Here is a 24,277-nt window from a genome sequence, read left to right as displayed (position 1 = left end):
TACAGGTGGACTTTGTCACTCTGTTTGCATCTTTCTAACCTCAATCACACTACTCGGTGCTTGAGGCTACAGGCGGGCTTGCCATTGAGGGTTTGAGCTAGCTGCGTGGCTTAGCTCAACGTTCAGTTAGTTCATTTTATTGTTGTTTACAATCATACAATGTGTTCTAGAATCAGCAAAAAACAACTGATTAATATTTTGAAAAGGTACCAGATACTTAAAAATAAATTTGATAAACATGACAGGGGTACAATCATTAAAACAGCGTGCTAAATATGCCTATCCTCAATGCTATCCAGTTAACGCAATGATCCATTCATAAATCTGACTACATCTGATAATTTTCACCACTCATCTTGTATCTCAGAGCTTCTTTCATTTGTCGACATCCAAGCCCGGATACGTTGTCGCCATTTTAATAAGATTAGGACACAAGTTCAGTATATGGACTACTGATTGCTTGTAGGCGTACAAGCGGCAACAAATAGAATAGTATTTGTAAGCTGGCCATGCTTACCAGAATTCCATTAACGGGATGGATAAAAAGTGAATACATGAAAAATGATGTCTTGTTACTTTTGTAAGATTGGCTAAAATCTAATTTGTAAGAGATTTCAAATGCACTACCCACCACGTAGCTGAATACTTCTGATTTCTAATGGCCCCAGTGTCTTATAAAAGATGACACTTTTACTTGTTTTTTGGCCACTAATTTATACTTCCCTAGAGTCATAGATGAATTTCAAATAACTTGCATTCAGAACTGACTCAATCCATTGTTAAAATAGTTTGACCAGACTGCATAACTGGATGGGCTCGGTTAGACAGAAAGCCAAATGAAGGCTTTGAAGGAGTGGAGTCTAGCATACCACTTTCTGTAGCAGCTAAGTAGTAAGACATAGATTTTAATGATGGTTGCTGCAATGTAAATTCTAGTCTAATATGCAGATGGCTAGAGGAATTCGGTAAACTGAAGATCTGCCTGCATAAGTTATGTTGTAACTTTTCGTGGAAAAGTAGACACACCATAGTCAATGGAAGCAAGTCATTTTGATTGGTTGACTGATAGAGGAGTGATTGAAGGAGTTTCAAGGTGATTGTATAGGCGAGGATGGCATATGCTACTGATGTGGATTTATTTTTTATGCACCCAGTGTTCTTTTGGCAAACCGTAACTGTCTATCCAGACTCGAAGATAACAATATTTCCTATGCTTCTCCAATCCAGTTTTCCCCACATGATATCTATTAAACTTTCAGTTCTTGCTGCAAAAACTAGCAAAGCAGATGTGTTGGCGTGAATTGTTAATTTATTAACTGCATTAAACCTTCACCGGGCATACAATGATTTATGAAGGCTGTAGCTGTTTGATCTACTATAATTGTATTGTCTGCGTATTGCTAAGACTGGAGGGTAAATTAATCTAATTTTGAGGGATGCACATCTCGAGTCTTGACAGCTTCAGGCAGGTCTGATATATATATATATCTATATATATATATATAGATATATATATATATCTATATATATATATATATATATATATATATATATATATATATATATATATATAAATAAAGCAAAAACCAAAGAGACCAACATGCAACCCGGTTTCATTCCTCTATTGGTCTTAATGTTTCTTGAAATATGACCATTATGTGCCAATCTGACCTACACTGATGTGTTACAATATCGAGACGGATTGGTCCGCTGCAGAATAGTAAGAATTTCCCATCTTTCTAACTTTGCCCACAGAAGCAAGCGGTCTACTATATCAAAGACTATTCAGTGACCAATGAGCATACAAACTAAATTTTTTCACCTTCAGTTTGAGCCCTACTTTATTCAACGTTTACATGGCCCCCCTGGAGAGTGTGGTACTGCCGCTGGGTATTAAAATCATCAGTTATGCTGATGATACTCAGCTGGTGGTAGGCCTTTCCCAGTCGGCGTACCATCCCGACCGGCTGCACACATGTCTTGAGAAGATCTACACGTGGATGTGCAGCTCAGCCCTAAAGTTAAATGGCTCCAAGACGGAACTGATGCTGCTGGGGAACTCCTCTCCATCTTTGTCCCCCAGCAGCTGGCCAGACTGTCTGGGACCGGTTCCCCCCCCAAACGGGAGATCAAGAGCTTGGGGGTATGGCTGGAGCAGGACCTATCGTTTAAAACTCATGCCAAAAAGACTGCTGGCGTGTGCTTTGGCCTGCTCCGCGCAGCCCAGAAGATTTTGCCTCTGCTCCCAGTGACCACCCGAAGGCTTCTCATCCAGGGACTTTATCATCTCGCGGCTGGACTTCAGCAATGCGTTATTCCTGGGTGCACCCGAATCTACCCTGAATAAACTGCAGCAAGTGCAGAACGTGGCAGCCAGACTTCTGACGGGTCTCCCTAGGCGTCAATCTGCTCGCCCGTCGTTGAGGGCACTGCACTGGCTCCCTGTGAGAGACAGGGTGAAATTTAAGTCACTTTGTATCGCTCACAAAGTCCTGCACGGGGTAGGTCCACCTATTCTGGGGGAGATGGTCCAGCCCTATAAGGCCCCTCGCTCTCTTCGCTCTGACGAAGAACATCTCCTTCAGGTTGGCAGGGTGAAGAAGGCAAGAACGGGTGGCAGAAGGTTTTCAATAAATGTGGCCTCTTTGTGGAACTCGTTGCCCCTACAACTGCGCTCGGAAGCTAGCCTGCTTCGGTTTCGAAAACTTTTAAAAACTTTTCTGTTTTCTGTTTAATCCCTTCATTCTTTAGTAGTGTTATGTTCTGGTAAGCGCTGGGATGCCTATAGGTAACCAGGCGCTATACAATACTCAGAATAATAATAATAAATTAATACGGACAGACCCACAATGGTATCTGTTGTTCTGCTAGTGTCTTTGAAACCCATTTGAATCACAGGGATTAGGCAAATGAATCCCACCCAGAAATCTAACCCCTTCAGCAAAAAAAATTTACATAATATTTAGCTTCGACATCTAGTAAGGTAATCAGTCTGCAGTTTGTGGTATTATTGAGTCGCCTTTGTTATATATAGGATTTAGAATACAGCCTTCTGAGGACGATGGTAATATATGGGGTTCAAAAGTATAACAAAATAGGGTAATAGAAGAGGTACCCCAAAATCAGGGTTATGCTTGAAAAGGGGCTTGCTGGTGTCCGTGCTAAATGAAAAAGCGAAGAAAAAGGCCAAGCAATGCCACCAGAATAGTGTTGGGTCTAGCAGTTCACTCTACACTGAATTTGTTACGTTGTATAAGCATGTGAGCAAAAAGCATAACTGTGATATAAAGTCCGGACTAGCCGCTGTCTTCCCAACAAGATACAATGCCTTAAATTGTTGGCTGTTACCAGCTCATTTCACATCTTGATCTCGGACCCCTGCAACCCATCACTCATGTCTTCACTTGGTGTACACTAGTTACATGACTTTCCTGAGTGGCTCCTCAATAAGTCGCAAGTCTGGGGTTCGGAACTGGTTCATTTACGAGTTAACAAGGTAGCGGTGAAGGGATAAAGTGAAGCCAGAAGCTAATGGAATACGAAAAGCTGGACAACCACATACCTAGTGATGGGTAACAATGTTAGGGTGACCCAGACAGTAGGAAGTTTAGCCCAAATGAAGGAACAACCAGAGGAAATAAGACAAGTAGTCGGACCTCAAATCGGATGCCGCTATAAAGCATTTGATGAAGGTGGCTTTGACACCCGGCTGCAGTTCCAGGACAAACATAAACCAGATTGCTGTTGTACAAAGCATGGCCCAGCCAATTTAGAGTAATTTCTTTCATTGTTGCTGTACAGTGACCGTCAGCACATTTAGATGTTGACCCTACAAAAGAACCAATGTGACCGAGCTCTAGGGCAGGCTGTATAGCAGGTGCCAGTCTGCACTAGGGAGCAAGAAATGCAAAATTGGGGGGAGGAGCCAAAATGGCGACCGAGATGGCTGTATAGACGCTCGGCTCCGTGAGCCTTCCCACCCCGCACCTACATCCTGGCAATTATCCTGAGCCGTAACGGCATATTTAAGTTTGCGAAAGACAGCTTTCACTTACCGTTTGCTCCTAAGGGTCCTACATGCGGCAGTCCCGTGGAAATGTCCAACTGTTTTGCGGCCTTCGAGGAGCTGGGACCGGGGTGTCGAGTGAGGAGAGTGGCCGGCCGCGACTGCGCCAACAGCGGCCTCTGGTGGAGGTGCGGAGTCGGCCGGAGAGGACCGGGACCTGATGGGCCGATGGCGAGAGTGCCGACAGTTCATCTAGCGGAGTGCCTTGTGGGTCGTGCGGTGGGGCAGTGTCGAGGGGAGTGCACGATACTTGGCCCCCTTTCCAGTGTTGTGTCCGGGCATGATTGTCGGCCTCTCCTGGAATCGGCGGGTGGCTCCCGAGGAGCGGCGGAGATTTTGTTTAGCCTTTTGGTGGCCCTCCGCTGTGAAGCCTGCCTTGACTTTCGGGGTCCCCGTGGTGAATCCTGTTGCCCCCTGGTGTGGGACCCGGTCCCGAGGTGAGGTGGAGAACGGACGAGGCCGGATCAGCTAAGATGGCGGATGGCGCCCTCTTACGCACACCACCCCCGGGTAGAGAAGCCGCTGTGCGAGAGAATCCTGGGGTCTGGCGACACGAGAGAGAACCCACGACCAGAGATATCCTGGCTGCACTAACAACCCTGCACACGACCCTACTCCGGGACGCCCTGGATCTGGGACGGAGGATGGCCGCCATTGTTGTCCCGCCGTTCCACACGGGCATGGCTCGGTCTCAAGTAAGCGCCGATGTGCCCGCCTCTGCGTCAGTGATGAGTGCTCCAGCAACGCCTGTGTTCGTGGAGACGCTGGAAGACCCGGTTTATGAGATCGCTTTGGACAGATCTGTTGTGCATGTGAGTGACTTGTCGGCACCCTTCGTTGTTCGGCGGATGGGGGAACAACGTCGATCTATGGTTTGGAATGCCCCGGCGGCGTTTCGGCGCTTGCCGGAAGATGTGCCTCTCTCTCCCTGGCTGATGAGATTGTGTTCGGACTGGAGGATGACTTCGGGGTCGATACTGGCACAGACTGATTTCCGCCATACATGTTCGGCTGGGTTTTGGTGGCTGAGGTCTCATGGAGTAACAATTCTGCCCGGTCCGCCCGGATCACTCTGACCCTCCACACTGCTCTTTATGCCTCTTGATAGGTGGACATATGTTGGTGCTACTGATAGAAAAGGCCAGGGGTGAGACCGTATAGGGCATGGTGGACCTTCTTTGTTGGCTGATGGTGATTTGGGGGACACTCAACGGGGATGTAATTGATTGTGCGGTCGGTGATTGCTGTTTTCCGTGGCTATCCTGATCTTGCTTTTAGGATGTTTACTGTACGCGGTGGTGGAGAGGGGGCCGGGTGGCTAGATCGATGGCCCTTCCCCACATTTCCTCTTTTTTCTTCCTTTCTCTATATTTCGGGTCTCTTATTTAGGGTGACAGGCACGCTGCTGGAGGGGAGGGGGGGGGGGTGGATAGGCCGTAGCCTTCTGCAGGGATGCAGGGTGGGGGGTAGGGGGATGGGGTTTGTTCATTTGTCCTTTCTTTGTTTCTATGGCCCTTTGTCTTTCTTCTTTTTGGTGTCGTCGTTTTTCATGTTTCCTACAGTAGGTTTCGTTTTGAGGGGTGGGGTACAGTTCGCTACGAAACGTGTTTGTTTTTACATTTATCCTGACTCGTATGCCCTACCCCCAATACTTCAAACGTATTTGCTCTATTTGAGGATTTCTTGCTTCATGCTTGCTACTGTGGGGTCGTGTATGAGCGTATGGCATCGACTTGGAGTTTTCTTTATTGTAAAATGAACCTTCTCGAATCCTGATTCTTGCACAGTGCGCTTGAATGCAAATTCTATCCTGGACACTTATTAGACCCCGATTTTCGGGCTGCTGTATTTTTCTATATTGACTTGCTGTACTTACGACTTGACTAGCGGCCGGCCAGGTTGGTTGTAGGCCCATGCTTGTATTTATTTGCAGTAACAATAAAGGTTCTTTTAAAAAAATAAAAAATAAATTCTTCTTTTCATGTCAACCAGCTATATAGGATGGCAGCTCCCCAATAGTGAATGGAAAGCCTCCGTCTAGGACTAAATTGTATCACTTGTGATTATTATATAGCATCTTCGAATTTGCAGGAACTTGTTTGGTAGGGTCAATCTCGACTGATTGACCACAGCAGCTTCAGGAAACTAAGGGAGTCTTTGCTAACATTTGCAAAAACATTGACAACGGCACCATGACAAAGAGAAACAGCACCAAGTACGGATACCGCTGATGCTCTTAATTTCCTCCCAGCCTGGAAGAATAACTCTAAGGAGCACCCAGGCTGGTTATAGAGGTCCTCCTGATGCCTAAGCTGGTATGGGTAGGTTAATTCCTATTGGTAAGGTAAAAGGTTCTGAGGGTATCAATTTAGATAGACAAACCAATTCCATCCCCGTTCCTATTAGCAAAGAGGCAACCTAGCGAGCACTCTTACATAATCATTAGACATGTGAATTCTAAATACTCATGTGCAATAAGTCAATGTATGACAATAATTCAATATTAAACCAAATCGAAAATGAAAACAACTTCTAAGAATGCCATGGTAGGGACAAGACAAACCAAATAATCAAATATTAGCTTTTTATACCAGAATAGAGGGTAGGAGAGAAAATCCGTAATTAGCTTAAAGTGACTGATGCATGCTTTCTATTTAATTTAAATTATTTTACTGAAGATGCACTGTATTTCTGTAGTTACTTCTTTGATTTGTGTTAGTCTATTGTTTGTTTAGCCATACATGCAAAGGGTGCGCCATGTTGGACTTTGTGGGTACACAATTTGATGTGCTGGGTTCAATGTCTGATCTAAAGTCATAGGTCTACACAGATGAAGTAAATGCTTTTGCAGCACTTAACCGATTGTGTCACACTTTAGGTACCAATGATGTCCAAATAACAGCTGAATTTCACTGGTTTTGTACGAGTGAAATCTGGGCCCAACTATTTTGTCCCAGTAACCTTTGCTTTTTTTCTGTGAATTTCTAAGGTTTTTTTTTTTTTTAATGTTGTTTCGTAACGGTAACCATTGAGAGTGTGTGAGTGAGTTCAAGAGTGAGTGAGTTCCAGAGTGTCCGAGTGGGTCGGTCAGTGGGAGTGAGTGGGTCTCACTGGGTCCGTCAGTGGGCTAGCGTGTGAGTGAGTATCTCAGTTGGTCTGTAAGTAGGTGTCTGTCTGTGAGTGAGTGACTCCCTGGGTGGGTGTGCGAGTCTCTGAACGGGTGCGAGAGTCTTTGAACGAGGAAATGTCACCAGTGACCTGGTATGCGTTTTAGCAATGGGATTGTTCCTGCGAAGTGTTTATCCAGAAATGTGTGAACATGAATCCTCCTTTAGAAAAGGCAATGGCGAGACTACCAAGAGGTAGATTTCCACCAAAAAAGGGTCCTTTCTCTCAACTATATCAAGTTAGTACTTCTTTACTTGGTGGATATGTCCTCATATTGCTAGGCATTAAGAACCTCTCAATAAAATTGGAGGAAACACGCTGGGTGGAGGACGAAGGTCTTATTAAGCTGTCCATCATCCTCGCAAAAGGCAGGAAGTCTTTTGGATACTACTAAGGTGGGCAGAACCACAGGGGGAAGCATCCAAATGATTTCCATATTTGCATACCCCTGGCAACTTAAAGGGAGAACTCTGCTCTCACCAAGACAGAACAAAGAACTCGTCACAGTCACATACAGACTATGCTCCAATAGATCAACGATGCAGTCACCTCCATGAAGTATTTCAGATCGTTTAATATAGAATTGCCAAAAAAACACACTTGCTTTGCCTACGCCAAGCCCAGGAGGTAGGATAATTTGTCCTTTGAAAAAGGGGATCCCCAACGGGGGCACCAGCTATGTTTCTATTTGTAAGGACCTCCTGTTGAGGTTTAATTTCTGTGAAATGAGCATCAGGGCCAGGACGACCCTGGGGCCTGGCCACAATTTAGGGAGCATGGGGGGGTGAAAGGCAATTTGGGCCCGAAGGACCCATTCCACAGGGGCTCAGACAAAATGTAAAGGGGAGATGAACCAAACAGCCCACTCCCTGGGCCAATTTTGATCCCAGGTCGGTTGACAAATCAATTGTGGGGGGGGGGGGGGGGGGGGGGTGCAGCAACCCGGGATCTGGTCATGTCTCACCGAGTGCCCTGGTCCCATCCAGTCTCCATGTTGGGGCCTGCAGGGGAGCCTCAAGGCACCCGTGTTCCCAGCCAGCTCCCTGCCTCCTGCAGGAGCCAGCATTGTTCTTGCATGCCAGGGGCTGCTGGAAATGCAGCTCCCTGCGTGCAAGAGCAATATTTTCATCTTATTCCCTGCACGCATTTCTGCGGGACCAAATATACAGGGCCAAGGTATTCTTACCCAGCTTCCTTTTCTTGCAGTTTTTTGGGGGGATGGGATGGGGATGGGGGGGGGGGGGGTGTCAACTGAAGAAGAGTTCCAAGGTGGCTGCCAACACTTTCTGGCTGAAGTGCTGGCAGCCAATCAGAGCTCTGCAAATCTCTGCACGAGCTGGTCATTCGTGAATGCTTTGCGGTCGTAGATATACAAATTTGAATTTCCTCTTATTTCTAGCAAACTGAGCGGATTTACACCAAATAACTGAAAGCGTAATCTGCGAATCAAAAGCTACCTTCCTGCCACATTTGGTGTAATTCAGTCAGCGGTTCAGACTGTAGTTGAGTTCAAAGCCCCTATGTGAAACACTCCCCCCCCGGACCTCGCTTGAAGGATCGCCCACAGATTTTCTATGCCCAACCAGAATCATCAGTGAACTTTTTTGGGAAATGTTGTTCAGATTCGTTAACTGGTGCCAAGGAATAGGCAAGTCAAAAAACACTTTTCCTCAGGAAATATGGTCCTAACTGTAACTACCTACTGGAGACTGCCGGTAGAATCCATCTACACCTACACACACACACCCCCCTACACCCACACACCCCTACACCCCTACACACACACACACACACACACACACCCACACACCCACACCTACTATTTTTAATATATTATCTATTTGCTTTATACAGAAGCAGTATGAAAATGCTGGTCAGTAAAAAAAAAGAACTGCCAACTTTAAATTAAAAAAAAAAGTGTGCCGTTTAATACGGTGTAAGGATTTGTTTGAAAGAGAGGCTTGATTGGTGGAACAGAGGCCAAAGTCTTACAAGACCGAGGTGTGGAATGGAAGAGGAAGGCATGTCTGAAATCTCTGCATCTACGGAAACTGAGGAAAATGACAAAAATACAAAGTAGGCAAATGGAAACGAGCCCACCGTTTTGGATTTCAGAACAGACTGTACAAAAAGAATAGTAAGATAGTCAAAGGTGGGGGGCAATCCGTAAAAGGGAACAGTCAACACAGGTTAGACATGAAGGGCACAGACCGGTCAAGGCCAAATTAATTCAGCGATTCAGAAATTATATGAAATTGGCCAGGGGGTGACTATGTTGTAGTAAGATCTGGTTTCTTTAAATTAACTTCTCTAGAACTCACCTACTGGCTGCTGCCCTTGTGCCGGTGTTTGTCCCTGTGTGTAGGTTGTGCTTTTATATGTGTACTGTTTGCCATAGGATGCGTCATCTTCATCCAGGAGTTGCTTGCCGCTCAGGGACGGCACTGAAGTGTTGATGCCAGAATTTATCCCAGAGTCATAGGTGTACGTTTTCTGCCATTCGGTCACCTTGATTGGTTGCTCCATCATATTCATCATCTCCATGGGTCTGCAAAGAGATGGAACTGTTAAAGCTTCATTGTGCTAGCAAACAGGCAACAGACAGTAAATCGAGAAACATGACGCTTCAGGTGGACTTCTGACATTCTATAAACAGAAGTGAAGAGAAAGGGAAAGATTAGGGCCATACGGAAGGCTCACATTTATCTCCAAAAATGAAAATTAAGTAATGCATGAAGCATGTTTAAGAATGCATTAAAAACATTCAAAGGCGATCCTGCCACAGACAGCACAGCGTGTTACATTGGAATTGTAGGTGAACTACAAAGATTAAGGTAGACTGGGCAGGAGCATGGGTGACAAACTAGATCTAGCTGATCCGAGTTGCTATCCCACCACTCCTCAACAGGAGTGAACATCAACTGCTCCCGTTCGAACGGCAAGCAATCCAGAGTAATCCTAGTCTACGCAATCCCCCCTCCAACAGCAAACACTATAAGCATCAGTTTTAAGGAGTCGCGCCACAAAGGGTAAACATTACACAAACATTTCATTTACTTCATGTTTCAACAGGCAACAAAGAACTAACCACCTGCCATAGTGAGATATGACTTCGCCATTTCAAAATCTACATTCAGACGGATAGCTATCATTCGACACAAGCAGTTTGAAGCTAAATCAGGACAACAAAGAAGCTGAGAAGACAAGAGGCCACATCTACGATCTGCACATCAACGAAGATACCAGCCAATATGTCTGAAGGCACATTAATACGCATGGTTGGCATAGGTCATTATCAAAGTGAATATTCTGTGCCAACTACGGAGGCGAAAAAGTAGGAGATTAGTTGTGCAAGGATGCCAGAGCCTGTGAAAGCTAGTTTACTCAAACTTCATTGTGACAGGGGCCTATCAATATTCCCACCACAGTATTGAATGGACCCCTCAACTGACAGTCCTGCAAGCAGACAATGGTGAGCTGCTTGCCTAAAACTAAGCCTACATGCCCATAAAGCTTAGTTACTGCCGAAACGATAGACATGGTTGCAGAGTTTAACACTGCAGGACTTATTGGTTTGCCACTAGGAAACTGGCCAGGTTGTACGAACATGAAAAATAACCCATGTTGGCAAAGATAAGCAAATAGTTTTCTATGAAATGCCATTCTCCTCGGTCTCCTAAAGTCACAGAATAATCCAGCTCTGGCTATTAAAATGTATAACAAGTGCCTGCTATTCTGTGCATTCAAGTACCCCTACATCCTGGGTTTTAATAGAAAAAGTCAGACACAACCTCTGCAGACAGGGTACCAATTATCTTTGTAGCCAATGATTTTCTGTCCGTAATTGAACGCACAATCTTCGACACTTGGGGCCTCTTTCACAAATAGGACAGCCCTATCTTTATGTGCAGAGATGCCGCACTCAAAAGGTACTAATCCCAAATCCCTTTGTGAATAGAAAACAATCCTAAACTTACACACAACTGTAAGTTTACCTTTGTGAATCAGGCCCTTTGTTTATTTTTTTTAGACCATGCACATACCTATGCAGGTTAAATCAAGTGTCCTTCGTCTTTGAAACACCTTAACTGGAAGAGTTTGCCTTTATGAAAACTGGTTTTCGATTTTTTCGCGCCTGGTTTACATGATCTGCAAGGCAGAAAACCGTGCATATTCAAGGTCTAAAAGGAATGCAGTTTGATCGGAGTTAGTACCTCGACCCCATGAGCAATACAAATAATTTTTGGGTTTCGTTAGTCTAGAGTAAAGTGCATTTCCATGGATTTATCATATAATCTGCCAATAGCCTGCTCAGTTTCAAAGCTCATATACACGCCTTTCTAGATTTAACGTGCCTAGCCTACTAACCTATCCATTTTCGGTCGCCACAGACCACAAGCTTTTTTCTGCTCATGTCATCCTAAATAATTTATTAACAGGCTAAAAAGGCAATGCCCAGCAGTGAATTATCCAACTGGAAAATGTAACTCACAACAAGCCAGGTCATTGATCACGGCCACACAAAATCTGCCCAGCAATTCTTTCCTGGCCCACCTGCATATCTGATGTTCAAATTCAATTAGGTGGCGACTGGAAAAGTGAGTGGCGATGTACCAAATGCCTCCACAAAGTTAAAGACCAAAATAGTCCCCTTATTTGCTAAACTCAAGGCCAAATGCACTAATACTAGATATGCAATTACCTTTGTAAACTATCTTTTAAGTACTGTTGCAAGAGGAAATGTGTGCATTAGCTTGGCCATGCTTCACCGTTCTGTGCCAGAGGAAGCATCCAATGCACCTGTTGCCATTCCTTGTAGAAAAATCCCGCAAGGGCACCGCTGGGCCACATCACCTCTATGGACTAGGGTAGCTGCAGAGCAGAGATCAGTTTTTGGTCTGGCAAGAGTTGCGCACACTACCATTGATCGGTTGCACATTTCAAGGGCATGGCGACTACTTGACTGGTCAGTCCCATGGGGATCAAGGACACCAAAAGGTCTCACAAGCCAACATCTGCACAAGCTTCATACATTTTAAATAAAGGTTCTGATGTACCATGCAACCATGCACTTGAAGACTCAATACAAAACTACAAGGTTACAGCACATCAATGTAATTCTTTCTGCCATCTCAAAGGCTTTGGGATAAGCCCCGGCCCAGTGTGTCCCGTTAAATCAATGACCCAGAATAGAGGTCTACTCTACCTGGATCTCGGAAGCCTGTCGGGTGGCATGATGGCATATCTACCAAACCCATCTTCACTTAAGCTATTCTCACCATTCTGTTCTTAGCAGAGAGCCTGCGCTCCCCATCACCATGCTTCTCTACCACCAGTACCAGGCATGCCATACAGAATGCTCCTGAATAACCAGATGGATGTGCTTTGAAAAGCAGCTATTCTTTGTGGATTACTTTTCAAAACAGTCCTAACTAACGTGCATTCATGAGGTTTTAGTCCGGGTCCCGTGGCAACACATAAATTACTAGGATGTGTCCATATAGCACCAGCGTCCAGGGCCTCTGGTACTACTGCTCCAGTCCATAACCAGGTTATTTACTTGGCTCTGCCTAGCTACTCCCTCTGTATGATGGATTGAAGGCTTATTTAGGAGTTCACAACCCTCTTGCACTACCATGCTGCCCCCGCCTGCTAGGAGTGTTTGCCACCTCTCGGTATATAACAAGGTCGAAAGAAAGTCTTCCTCCACCTCCGCTTCATGCTGCACCTGGTGTGAGATAATTCCAAGGACCTTTAGAAGAACAAAGCATAACTTCAGGCCCAAGTCAAAAGTCAATTGAAGAACTTCAAAAGTTCAGAAGGAAATGGGTCTTAAAACAATTTAACGGGGCTAATGTACTCCTAAAAAGAAAAAGAGTGGCAAGACCCGTCCGTGTGCAGAGCACCTGCTGAGAGAGGTCTCGGTAAATTATGAAGAATTCTGCACGGAGGCTTTCCTTCAACCTTTCCCTGTACAAACTGGCGAGCTGGCTCTAGCCTGATGGATTGCTTGTGAGCTCCCTGCATTGAGACGCAGTGTGGACAAGCTCAGTGTTGTAGAAGCCCAGAGTCACAAACAGGAGTGCCGCCACAACAGGCAATACTGTAGTAGCAGGTGCAGAATTACCTAGAACAAGTTGTACCCAGCAGTGGCTCCTCGGTTATGGCAGAGGAGTTCACCCAACCTGCTGCGAGCGCGGCAGGCACACATTAATAAAATGGCAATAAGTACCATTTTATTATAATGTGTCCCATGCTTGCGCCATTACAGAGCACGGGCAGGAGGTGAGACTGATTAGTGCAATTGCACTATTAATGCAGTCCTTGTCAGTAGTATGTCAGATTGGCCAGCTGTCTAGAGCCGGACAATCGGACATGCGCACTTCAGTGCTAGCAATCCCACGGCTGAGAAACAGCTGAGGTATTGCAGCCGCAAACCCCCAAACTCAAAATGAGCACTGGGGTAGCCTGTTCCAACCAGTCCTGGGGCTGGGCTATAGCTCCACGATTGTTAGGTTTCATTTTCCACAAGGGAGGACGTCCTTCCCTTCCCGCCGTACCACCCCTCATCACAGCCTAGGAGAGCAGAGGGACCACGAGACCCTGCGTGCCAGCGCAACAAACATGGTGAGTTTTTTGGGCTTCAACTCCCATCATATTTGAATGTTGCGGTACCACCTACTTAATGGCCATTCAAGGTACAGAAAGCCAGGTGCAGGACAGGGCAAAATTTTATTTACCCTTTATCTCTTGAAATACTAAGGAAGCACAACTGAAAGAGGATTGTTGCTGCCACGCCCATAGAGAACGAAGACACCACCGCATGAACCATGGACCTTCACCCCCTTCACCCAATTTCTCGTGAACTGCTGCCTCAGAGGGCCGCAGTCTGGGTAGACGTGGTTAGCGTGCACACTTTCACGACGGTCGGCGAGGGATGATAGCTCACAAGTACCAGATGGTGTGTACCGTTTTTATTATTTAATTTTTTTTATTATTTCTGGTGCGATGGAAGAAAGCCAGGCCCTGTTTACTGGGCCACAGTGAAAACAATCCTTCGGGCCGGCCCGCCCTAGTGAGGAATGCCAGCGCCACGGCGACTGCCGCTTTCTGCTTTCTTCTCTTGAGCTCCTTTGAAAGGCGGCTAGCTGGACCGGTTTACCCTGGCTGTGGGAGGCAGGCCGAACACACGAAAACATTTCCAGAGTCGAGGCTTCCAGAGTCAGGACGGCCAGCTACCGACCACCGGTTATTTTGGAATAGGGCCTGTTTTATTGTCATATTATTTTGTTTTTACATTTCCATCTGTATTTATCTAGATTTACTTTATGGCATTGCAACTTCATTTTTTTTACACCAAGTACAGTCATTGAACCATAAAGGTTTACTCCGGTTTGACCATGCAATGGGTTTTATCCATTTATAGCAGAATGCAATATTTTGGTACCATGCACGGTAGAACAGTTTAAACAGCTTCATCAGGAAACTTTAGTTTTTTTTTTTTAAACCACCTCCGTTAGGCAGCACAGCTATTCACCTTGCACTCAAGTTTAGCAGTAGGGAGAACTACCCAAAACAAAACCCATTTCATATTTATCAATATTTAAAAATGTATACGGACAGGAAAATTAATGGTGTTTTGTTCCATTTTACTGTAAAAAAAAAAAACTATCAATGTAAAAAATAAAAAGGGAGCCTTATATATAAATCCCTTCCCAAATGTCTGATGTCCTACAACAAAGAAACATCTCTAAAATCCCTCCATCTGCTCTGTTCCGTACCCGAGGCTCAAGATCGAACCTCATACAGAACAAGCATTGGCAAAGCAAATTGGCCTGCTCTAAATGAGCTAACTTACGCAAACAAGCACTAATGCAGTCTGTATGCGCTGGAAGTGCAAATGCTGTTTCGCACGTTGAAAAGGTACACCAATGAGCCTTGCAAATACTAAAAAAGAAAGCAGCAAAATATGGACCGCTTCATGCAAAGAGTACATCCGAGATAACGAACAGAATTTGACAAGATGTAGAAGAGTTCCTCATACATTTTAAAGGAAGTGCTTCCTGGAGAGTAACAGTATGAAGTGGGAGGACAATTTTCCTCTGAGTAAGTACAATTTTAAAGATTTATCAGCCATAGGTAATGCAGACAGCTCAGCTGATAAGCCAGACCCGATAAAACGGGACACATAAAAATAAAGTCAGTTTAGGTTTGAAGCAATGGAGCAGATATATAGGATATTACCTAGACAAAGAATTGACTCTAACAAGCACATTGCTCCAACTCCTCTCGTTCTTTCTAGCAGGAAGAGATCTGATCGAAATGAGGAAATGCACATCCTACTGCTGGAACGAAGAGGTACGAAGATACCACCAAGGGGGCAACGCCTCTGGTTTGGATACCCAAAATTAAAAGACAAGTTAATTCAATTTACAAACTAGCGCAATAAGCATCTCAAACTAGGATTGAGGCAGATTTTGATTCCATACAGAAATGTTTTGGTACTATGTAGATGAACTAAGACAGATGGCATTGTCTCTCTTGGGGATGCCAACAGTTAAAGCACTTATCACAATATCATTAAAACTTCGAAGTCGGACACGTACTAAAAACAAAACACCTTCTTCGGAACGGGAGTCTTGGTCCACACTTTGACAGGTCCTGTATCAAACGGCAGTGGGGAACTTTGAAGATGCGACCATTTCCTGTGTCCAATCCAGGATAAATGTCAGTGCATGACCAGCCCTAGAACAATCTGCACCCCAAAAAAACATAACTAAGCAAGCTGGAGACCAAATCCTAAGCTAGCTGTTTGCATGTGAAATAATTGGTAAAGTAATATCCCATAAACCATTAATGAGTGGGCTATAGTCAGTGTTTCAATTATAACTGCAGGATGCACTATGCATAGGCATCTGAACCTATCCACCTCACCTACTGCTGATCTCAGTTTTCTTCCATATGCCCTCCATTCATCTGGAGTTCCTCTGTATGGCATGCGTGGTGGGGGAGGTGTTGGCATCGCCCAGAGTTGTGCCTTGGTCACACTTCTTTAGTAAGTTGGAAGATCTGTACGAGTAAGAATTTCTAGTGTGAATGCAACGGTTTTGTATTCATCTGTCTTCACCTGTTTAAGTGAAGAGGGCTCTTGATTGAACAAAGGACACGATGCTGCACATTTTTGCACAACTCTGTTCAGTGACCGTGTTTGCTAATTGCAGGTGGGCTGGGGTATAGAGGTTTTAAACCATCCTCTTATTCACCATAGAATTCAGTCTATGGTGAAGAGCACAGTTTAGAAGTCACCCTCGTCTAAATAAATAGGAAACCGGCACATTGGCTCCCCTTCGAGCAACAGGTAGGCTTCAAAGTTTTGTGGGTGACGTACAGGGTCTACCATTGTCTGGCCTCAATAACAGTCTGCTAGACACAAGAAAAAGATCTTCGGTCCAACTCAAGCCATCAGCTGCAAGCGCTCAAATCAAACTGTCCTGCCCTGGAGGGCACTCACTGAAATGAAAAGACCATTTGTTAAGCGCAATAGCTACCCTCTGGCGTTTTAGCGCTACAGACGCGAACGCGTGCAGGTAAACAGTTAAAGACTAGTCAGATTTATTGAAGAGCGGAGTTTTTAGAAGCTTACAAAAGGAGTGTAAATTGGAATCTGTTCGCAGATGGAGGGTGTTCCAAAGTTTGGCCGAGTTATAGGAGAAGGAGCGGCCACCACATCTGGCTCTTTTTATCCTGGGTACTAGGAAGAGGAAGGAAGATGCTGATCTGAGCCGTCTATTCAGGTGGAAGGGGGTAATCAATGATTGATTAATGGCAGAGCCCATCTTCCGAAAGGCTTGGTGGGCAATGCACAGGGCCTTGAATTAAATTCTTTCCCTGACTGGAAGCCAGTGGAGGCTCTTTAGTCCAGGTTTAAATCGGAAGTCGACGGGGAATCTGGTGTAGTGTTCGGGCTGCGCAGTTTTGGATGACCTGGAGCTTGCGCAACGTGGACTGAGGGGCCCCTAAATAGAGAGCATTCCCAAAATCCAGGCGTGAGAGGATGAGACCCTGGACCTTAGATATTTAGGTCCTTCATGCTGTAACCACCACAATTGCGTAGCATTCAGGACCTCTTATCCTTTAGTAGGGACTGGAAAACAGCTGTTCTTTCATTCTAGCTGGTCTGTCTGGCTTTTGTAACCTCCAACTGTGGTAAGTAGTTTCTCTATATCCAGGATGCTCTCGAGTGGAAAAAAGCTACTACTAAAACACTATTTGTGTAGAAGCGTGGCTCAGTGGTTAGAGGCGGCAGACCCGGAAGCTGAGATAGACTGTGGACCAGGGTTCTATTCCCGGCTCGGCGGGTCTCGGGCTCAAAATTCCACGGACTCGACAATTCTCGCTCTGGGGCCTACCCAACTCACGGGGTCACACTCTGCGACTCTGGGCAATAGCTTGCTTAATCTCCACTATGGCCCCTCGCGACGGGATGCCTGGCTTTCACCTTGTGGACACCCTGCCGGGGTTTCTCACAGGGGAATACCAGGACGGGTTCCCTAAGCAAGCGCCGGGACGCTTACGGGCAGCTGTGCGCTTTACAAGTCCAGCACATTTACATTTACATTATTTGTCCTTACAAGGGACATCATACACCTTGTTTAACTACAAGGAACTCCATGTGAAGTATGCAGTTTTCAGTTGTTGCTCTTTTTGTGATGATTATTGTTGGGTATACTAGTTTAAAGTAGGATTCTGCAGATTTTGCCAAATGGATGCCCTATTTCCAGGGTTTAAGTGGAGAGAAGAGGGTGACATTTTTTCGAAGTGGAAAGTGATCTCAGAACAGTTATGGTTGCTTGAAAATTATATGAAAGCACTGAAGTGTAGCAGAGTTCTACACTGGATGGAGCAAACAAGCAAGTTGTAATTTTGTGGGCGGTCTTTGGGTGGACGGTAAGGAGTGTAGATCTTTAAAGGATAGCGATTTGGCTCTTGCAGATGCAGCTTCAGGTGCTTATAGGTTGTAGAAAAATCCCTCTTTTGTGCATGACACTCCCAATATTTTCGCATTTCTCTGTCCCAAATAGTTTTTGCTGGCTGTAGAATTCTGTGCACTTAACCCCTGCTAAGCACGGCTCCTCCTTTCAACATGATGAAATTGTATATTTCTAACTGATATGTGGTATTTGGAACAAAATGTAACCAGGGTCTAGAAGTTAAATATCACTAGTGAACAGCAGAACCTATTAGGTCATCCACTACAGTGACCGTGTAAAACACTGCTTTTGGTCTACCACTGTAACAGGATTGTAGCCGTTTAACTACTGATTCAACCTGTCAAAATTAAATCTTTTAAAAGGTCACAATCTTTTAGATCTTAATAAGTCTCCCCTATCTAGGACATGTTGTCAACAAGTCAGGCTGCATGGCATTTAAAGGTAGGGCATGTGGAAATTGGAAGTAATGTCAACATGTCCTTATAGTGGCTAGCGCCTAAAACTTTTTTTTATTTCGGTCCACGGCATGCCGATCTGTCTGAAATAAAAAACCTGGAGTACAGATTAAGGGCCATATGTATCAAGCAAATTCGCATAGGCCGAAATTCGCAGAATTTCGGCCTTTGCGAATGCGAATTTGCTAAATGGTATGTATTAAACAAAACGTGGTTCAAAATAAGGAATCGCAATATTTGAGATTCCTTATTTTGCGATTGCATTTAAGGAATTGCAAATTTTGCAATTCCTTAAATGCAATGTAAGAAGCAAAAAAAATAGCAAATTGGCCTTAAGGAATCGCAAATTACCACCAACTTCTAGCTGGTGGTAAGTTGTGAATTCCTTACAAAATAAATATTTTTTCATTTTTCAAAGTGCCATGAGACGCACATACATGCCCTAAGGGCTTGTATGTGCGCCACATGTGCACCCATGCAGATTTCAGGGGTGCAATAGGGTGTCCTTTGGACACCCCTGCACCCTTGCTAATCGCAAATTGTGAATATTTTCAAATTGCGAATCGCAAATTTCCCCTTCATTCCTATGGGCCTCCTGGCCCATAGAAATGAATGGGAAATTATTCCTTAATTGCGATTAGCAATTTGCTAATCGCAATTAAGGAATCGCTAAAAAGAAGCGAATTTGTACATACCATTTTGCCATTTCTAAATAGAGATTCCTTAAAAATCGCTATTTAGGAATCGCAAAACGGAATGTTCATACATATGGCCCTAAAATCCTATAACTGCATCTCGGAAATGGGACCCAAAAAAAACCTACCTATTTTTAACTGCTATTAAAAAAAACCCTACTAAGTGGTAAAGTTGCGCGTTTAATACATTTTAAGGCAAAGTAACTTTTAGAAAGTTACCTTTTCCCTGCCGGATGTTCCTGGAGGGAGTTTTGCATTTTCTCCTAAACTTCGCAAAGCCAGGTAATAGCATTCTAATAGGTGTGGAATGCTACCCAGGAGCAAACAATACGCCAACCTGAATCGGCAGAGACAAATCCTCTGAACATGCATGGTAGGGGTTTGAGCATATAACATTTTCTTTTTTTTCTTTTTTAACATTCGTGTCAAATCCTGTGCTTCAGTTTTAACACTTTAGGGCATACTGGAAAGGCAGAGAACTGGATGGCAAGACAATTCTTGGGTATGCACGGTTTGGTTGCTTATGAACACTGCTTTGTCATACCAGACTTGCGTCTGGGTTTTACATAAAAACACTGGGACCACATTTGACAGGATGCCATAACAATTCTGGTGTATCCATTCTCTTGGTGCTGGAAAACTCTACTTTTGTTCTACCAGACCTCCGTCTCTGGGTTTATTGGTGGCACAGCGATGGTCTTGTTCTGAATTTTAGTATTAAAGATGTGGGACAACAATAGCACTGACTGACTGACCCCCCCGTGTGATCATAAGTTTTTGGATATGAAAAGCAAGATCCGTTGTCAATTCCCAAAATGGATGATCTTATAGTTCATAACATCCAACAGCACACAAGGGCAAATTGTATGAAGGGAAATTTGTGCCTGAAACTTTCTCCTGAATCTTAGTCCATCTACGCTCCCTTTTAAAAAGTTAAGTTGACCTCTGCAAACCACCTGCGCAGCGATTGAAATTCATAACTTGGGGTGACATTTTTTTGTTCTTCAACAAGGATCTTTCTTTAGAACACCCACAGGTGTAGGATGTGATTAACACATTTATCTTTAGAGCGGTTATTACTTTCAGTTTATCAGTACATATTGACAGGTTAAGCCGAAGTGCCATCTACTTTATACTATTATTTGGTATTCTACCTAAATATCTCAAACTGATGTGCAGACAATGGTCTACCCTAAATTCTCGAACATAAGTTTCAGATTGTGAAAAAGTCTTTAAGAGATGTTAAAGGACGATCACCATGAGGTATACATGCAACAGTGAAATTAACCTTCTTATTCTTAATTTCTCAAATTACTGATGATTATTTTACAAATATCTCTAGAAATGTGTGACCCAGTGGGTAGGTTCTCTTTTGGAAGAGAATTTATCCTTAGAAAAGGAATCAACGTAAAAGGTTCATGCACAAAAGGTACAGCTGCAGGTTCTGATGGTTTTATCAGATTTGTATGCACACTTAAAATTCTAGAGAGATTAAAGTCTACCACTAACAGGACTTAAAATTCAGGTTCTGCTTGTGGGGCCTTTCATGATGCTCTGATCTGCCACATACCCAATCCAAAAAAAGACTTGAAGTGTTGCCAAAACTATAGATCCATTGCTCTTAGAAGTACCGATTGTAAAATATTTGCTTCTTTTGAGAAAGTTAATTTCAAATAAACACTTCAGCTGAAGCGCTTTACACAAATCATTTAAAAAAAACAACATCTTAAATTATCAGAAGAAACTTGTGGAGGTGAGGCGTTGATGGCAATGGAAAGGCCGGCTCTTTACTGTGAGGAGGCGGGGCATAGAGTCTGGTCTGGCAGGGGATGTGAGGTGGCGTTGGCGGTGAGGTGTCGGTTCCAATCAGTAGTGTAGAGTCAATGAGTTCGGGAAGTCACCCACGTCAGTTACTGGCTCCGCGATATTGAGATGCAGGTGCTGGCGGCATTGTCAATAATCTGCAGGCGCCACAGCAATGGTGCAGGCAGAGCAGTGCATCATGCACTTCACTAGCGATGCCCACAGAGTCGTACGGGTCACTGGCGGCGGTGTTTTACTTGGGTTGCAGCACCAACCACACAATTGAAAGTGCCCAGGAACTGGAATTGGCACCCTTTGGAAATCAGAAGCCCAGCAAAGGAGTCCGGTGCGGTTTAGCAAGATGCAGGTGAAGTATTTGGATCCCATGGACTTCAGAACTGGAGGCAAGCTCTACTTTAAGCTCTTGGAGAATCTTCTTAAGCAGGATACCACAACAAGGCAAAAGTCCAGTCCTTTCAACTGCCCACAGACAGATGCTTCAACTGCAGGCCAACCCAGCAAAAAAGAAACACACAGCAAGGGGGCAGTACTCCACCTGACAGCTCTTCTTCTAGACAGGGTCCTCTTACTCTAGAAGTAATTTAAAGTTCAAGGGGTTTCAGATCTAATATTTATACCCCATTTTCTCTTTGATGTCTATGTTGCAAGAGTCTCCTAGCTCAGTGCAAAACAGTTATGTCCTCCCTGGTCCAGCTTCAGTAAAGCAGGTGGAGACAGCATTGTGTAGAACAGACACAGCCTATTCCGGTGCTAGTGAAAACTCATCCCGCAACTCTAAATACAGAAAGGTCTATTCACCCTGGCCATGAGTCACCCAGGAAAGGCAGTAGGTAGGTGTATATTGGTCAGTGTCTGTGTTAGTTATGGATCAAGAATTCATCATGGGCGGTCAGGCTGTGTTGCTGCTAACACCCGCGCAGATGTGGAGTCGCGGATACCAATCTGGAGGAGCGGAAACAAAGCCATAACGGTGTGCCTGATTGGAAAGCCCCGGATGCCCTAATGAATGGCCACGCCTGAGGAACCGGAATAGGTCCACTAGCATGAGGTCATTGAACGGCCCATTTTTAAGCGCTCCATGTACTCTCGTCCTGAAGAAGACCCCAGTATGAGGCTTCAATCAACCCTTGCTCCGTAGGGGTCGAAACGTAGACCGCATTGTTTCTATTTACTTAACATAGGAAGCAACTCATTGATTAGACAAACCCTATGTTAAAGTTGTTTTACGGAACTAATGAACTAAATTAGTCTGGAAAGGTTGCTTTAATCACTGTGATTGTTACATGGTCACAACATCCTTTACCCAGTCCCCACCACCACCCAATCACACCCATCCCTCTCAAACTGTCTCCTTTCTCCTTCACTTTGAGCGCTAATCTCATTGTACTATTATATGTGAAATTCTAATATGATTGTATGAATCCACAAGGACTATGTTGAAACTATTATGTTGAGCCTTTTGTTTCATTTAATGAAGAAATTGTTTGCCTGAATGAGGCTGAACTTGTGTGATTCCGGTAAATACATCACCATGTATATTAATTTTGGAAAATTGGAATAAATCCCTTGTACTACACCAAAGTAATTGCTTTAAGATGTTTGTGATTTAAAGATTGCCCATGATGAATTCTTGATCCATAACTAACACAGACACTGACCAATATACACATACCTACCTTTACTGACCCAGGTCAGGATGCCTTAGGGTTCACCCCATTGTGAACTTACTACCCAGGAAAGGCAGGGCACACCTCAAACCCCCCCCCCCTCCTCTTGTGGCTGTCTAGAGTGGATGCACATCCTCCGCTCCCGTCACTCAAAAAACAGGCAGTGAATAAACACCAGCAGAGGCACACAGGGCGGTTAAACAAGAAAAGGCCCACGTTCTAAAAGTGGCATTTTCAAATACACAATTTAAAAACCACTTCTACTAGAATATATTATTACATTCTGAGTTCAGAGAGCCTAAACTCCAAATGTCTGGCTGTTCCCAATTGAAAGTTACACATGTAAAATGTTACAGTGCAGCTCCAATAACAGCCTATGGGGCAGCCAGCCTTTCAACAGTGAAAAACGAAATACAGTATTTCACTATCAGGACATGTAAAACACCAGTACATGTCCTACCTCTCACATACACTGGACATACTCATATTTACCCCCACATACACTGCACCCTGCCCACGAGTGTACCGTGGGCCTACATTTCATATAAGAAAAAGTAGGGTTAGTGGATACACTTGCCAGGTTGACATTGCAGTCCAAGACTGCGCGTGCCAACACTGCAGTGGCAGGTGAGACATTTACAGGGTTACTCAAGTGGGTGGCACAATCAGTACTGCAAGCCCATTAGTAGCATTAGATTTACAGGCCCTGGGCACATACAGTGCACTTACCAGTAAATCAAGATATGCCAACCATGGATAACCAATCAATCACAATATACACTGGGAGCACTTGCACTTTGACACTGGTCAGCAGTGGCAAAGTGCCCAAAGCATCTAAGCCAGCTAATACGAAATCCAGTACACAGTCAAAAATGCAGGAAGCAGAGGCAAAAAGTCAGGGGAAACCAAGCCAAGGATGTCAAGTCTAGCATATGCACATTAGTAACAATTGCTTTCTGAGAATCTTGGTATGGTAGAAGTATTTTTTGGTTCATCAACTGGAAATTGGCGATTCCTATCAGCAATTACACGAATAAAAACCTCACTAACCCAAATCAATGTGTAAGGAGTATAACAATCTTATTATTGCTTTAGGGTCTCTCTAGATTTCAAGATCGGTAGCCCACCATCTAACACAGATTATTCTATTTAAGAACTTCCTATTTCTGCAGAAAGCTTCTACTAGTACTTCAGTAAAAATCTGTTAATGTATATATATAGGGTTACATCCAAATAGAATTGCTGGGGTAAAATGCGTTAAAAGGCCATGGTCTGTCATGATATGATCTAACATTTGGAAAAAAATAACTTTATGCCAATATTACACAAACTATTTTTCAACAGTTTTATCATGCCTACCTCACTTTATATATAAAAATCAAATGCCCAACATAGATTAGAAATGGAGTTA

At 44.2% G+C, this 24,277-nt stretch overlaps 1 protein-coding gene across 1 annotated transcript in view; it reads right to left on the bottom strand.

Moving 5' to 3' along the window:
• Positions 1 to 24,277, bottom strand: part of JUP (junction plakoglobin) — a 187,164-nt gene that overhangs the window by 92,900 nt on the left and 69,987 nt on the right. The window contains exon 2 of the mRNA XM_078645450.1: positions 9,556 to 9,782. Coding sequence (XP_078501576.1) covers positions 9,556 to 9,778 — 223 coding nt within the window. The 5' untranslated portion in view covers positions 9,779 to 9,782. The remainder of the gene's footprint in view (positions 1 to 9,555; positions 9,783 to 24,277) is intronic.

This window comes from Lissotriton helveticus, chromosome 5_1 (genome assembly GCF_964261635.1).
Source record: "Lissotriton helveticus chromosome 5_1, aLisHel1.1, whole genome shotgun sequence".
NCBI lineage: Eukaryota > Metazoa > Chordata > Amphibia > Caudata > Salamandridae > Lissotriton > Lissotriton helveticus.
Note: the sequence above shows the minus strand (reverse complement) of the source record. Positions and strands in the feature narration are given on the sequence as shown.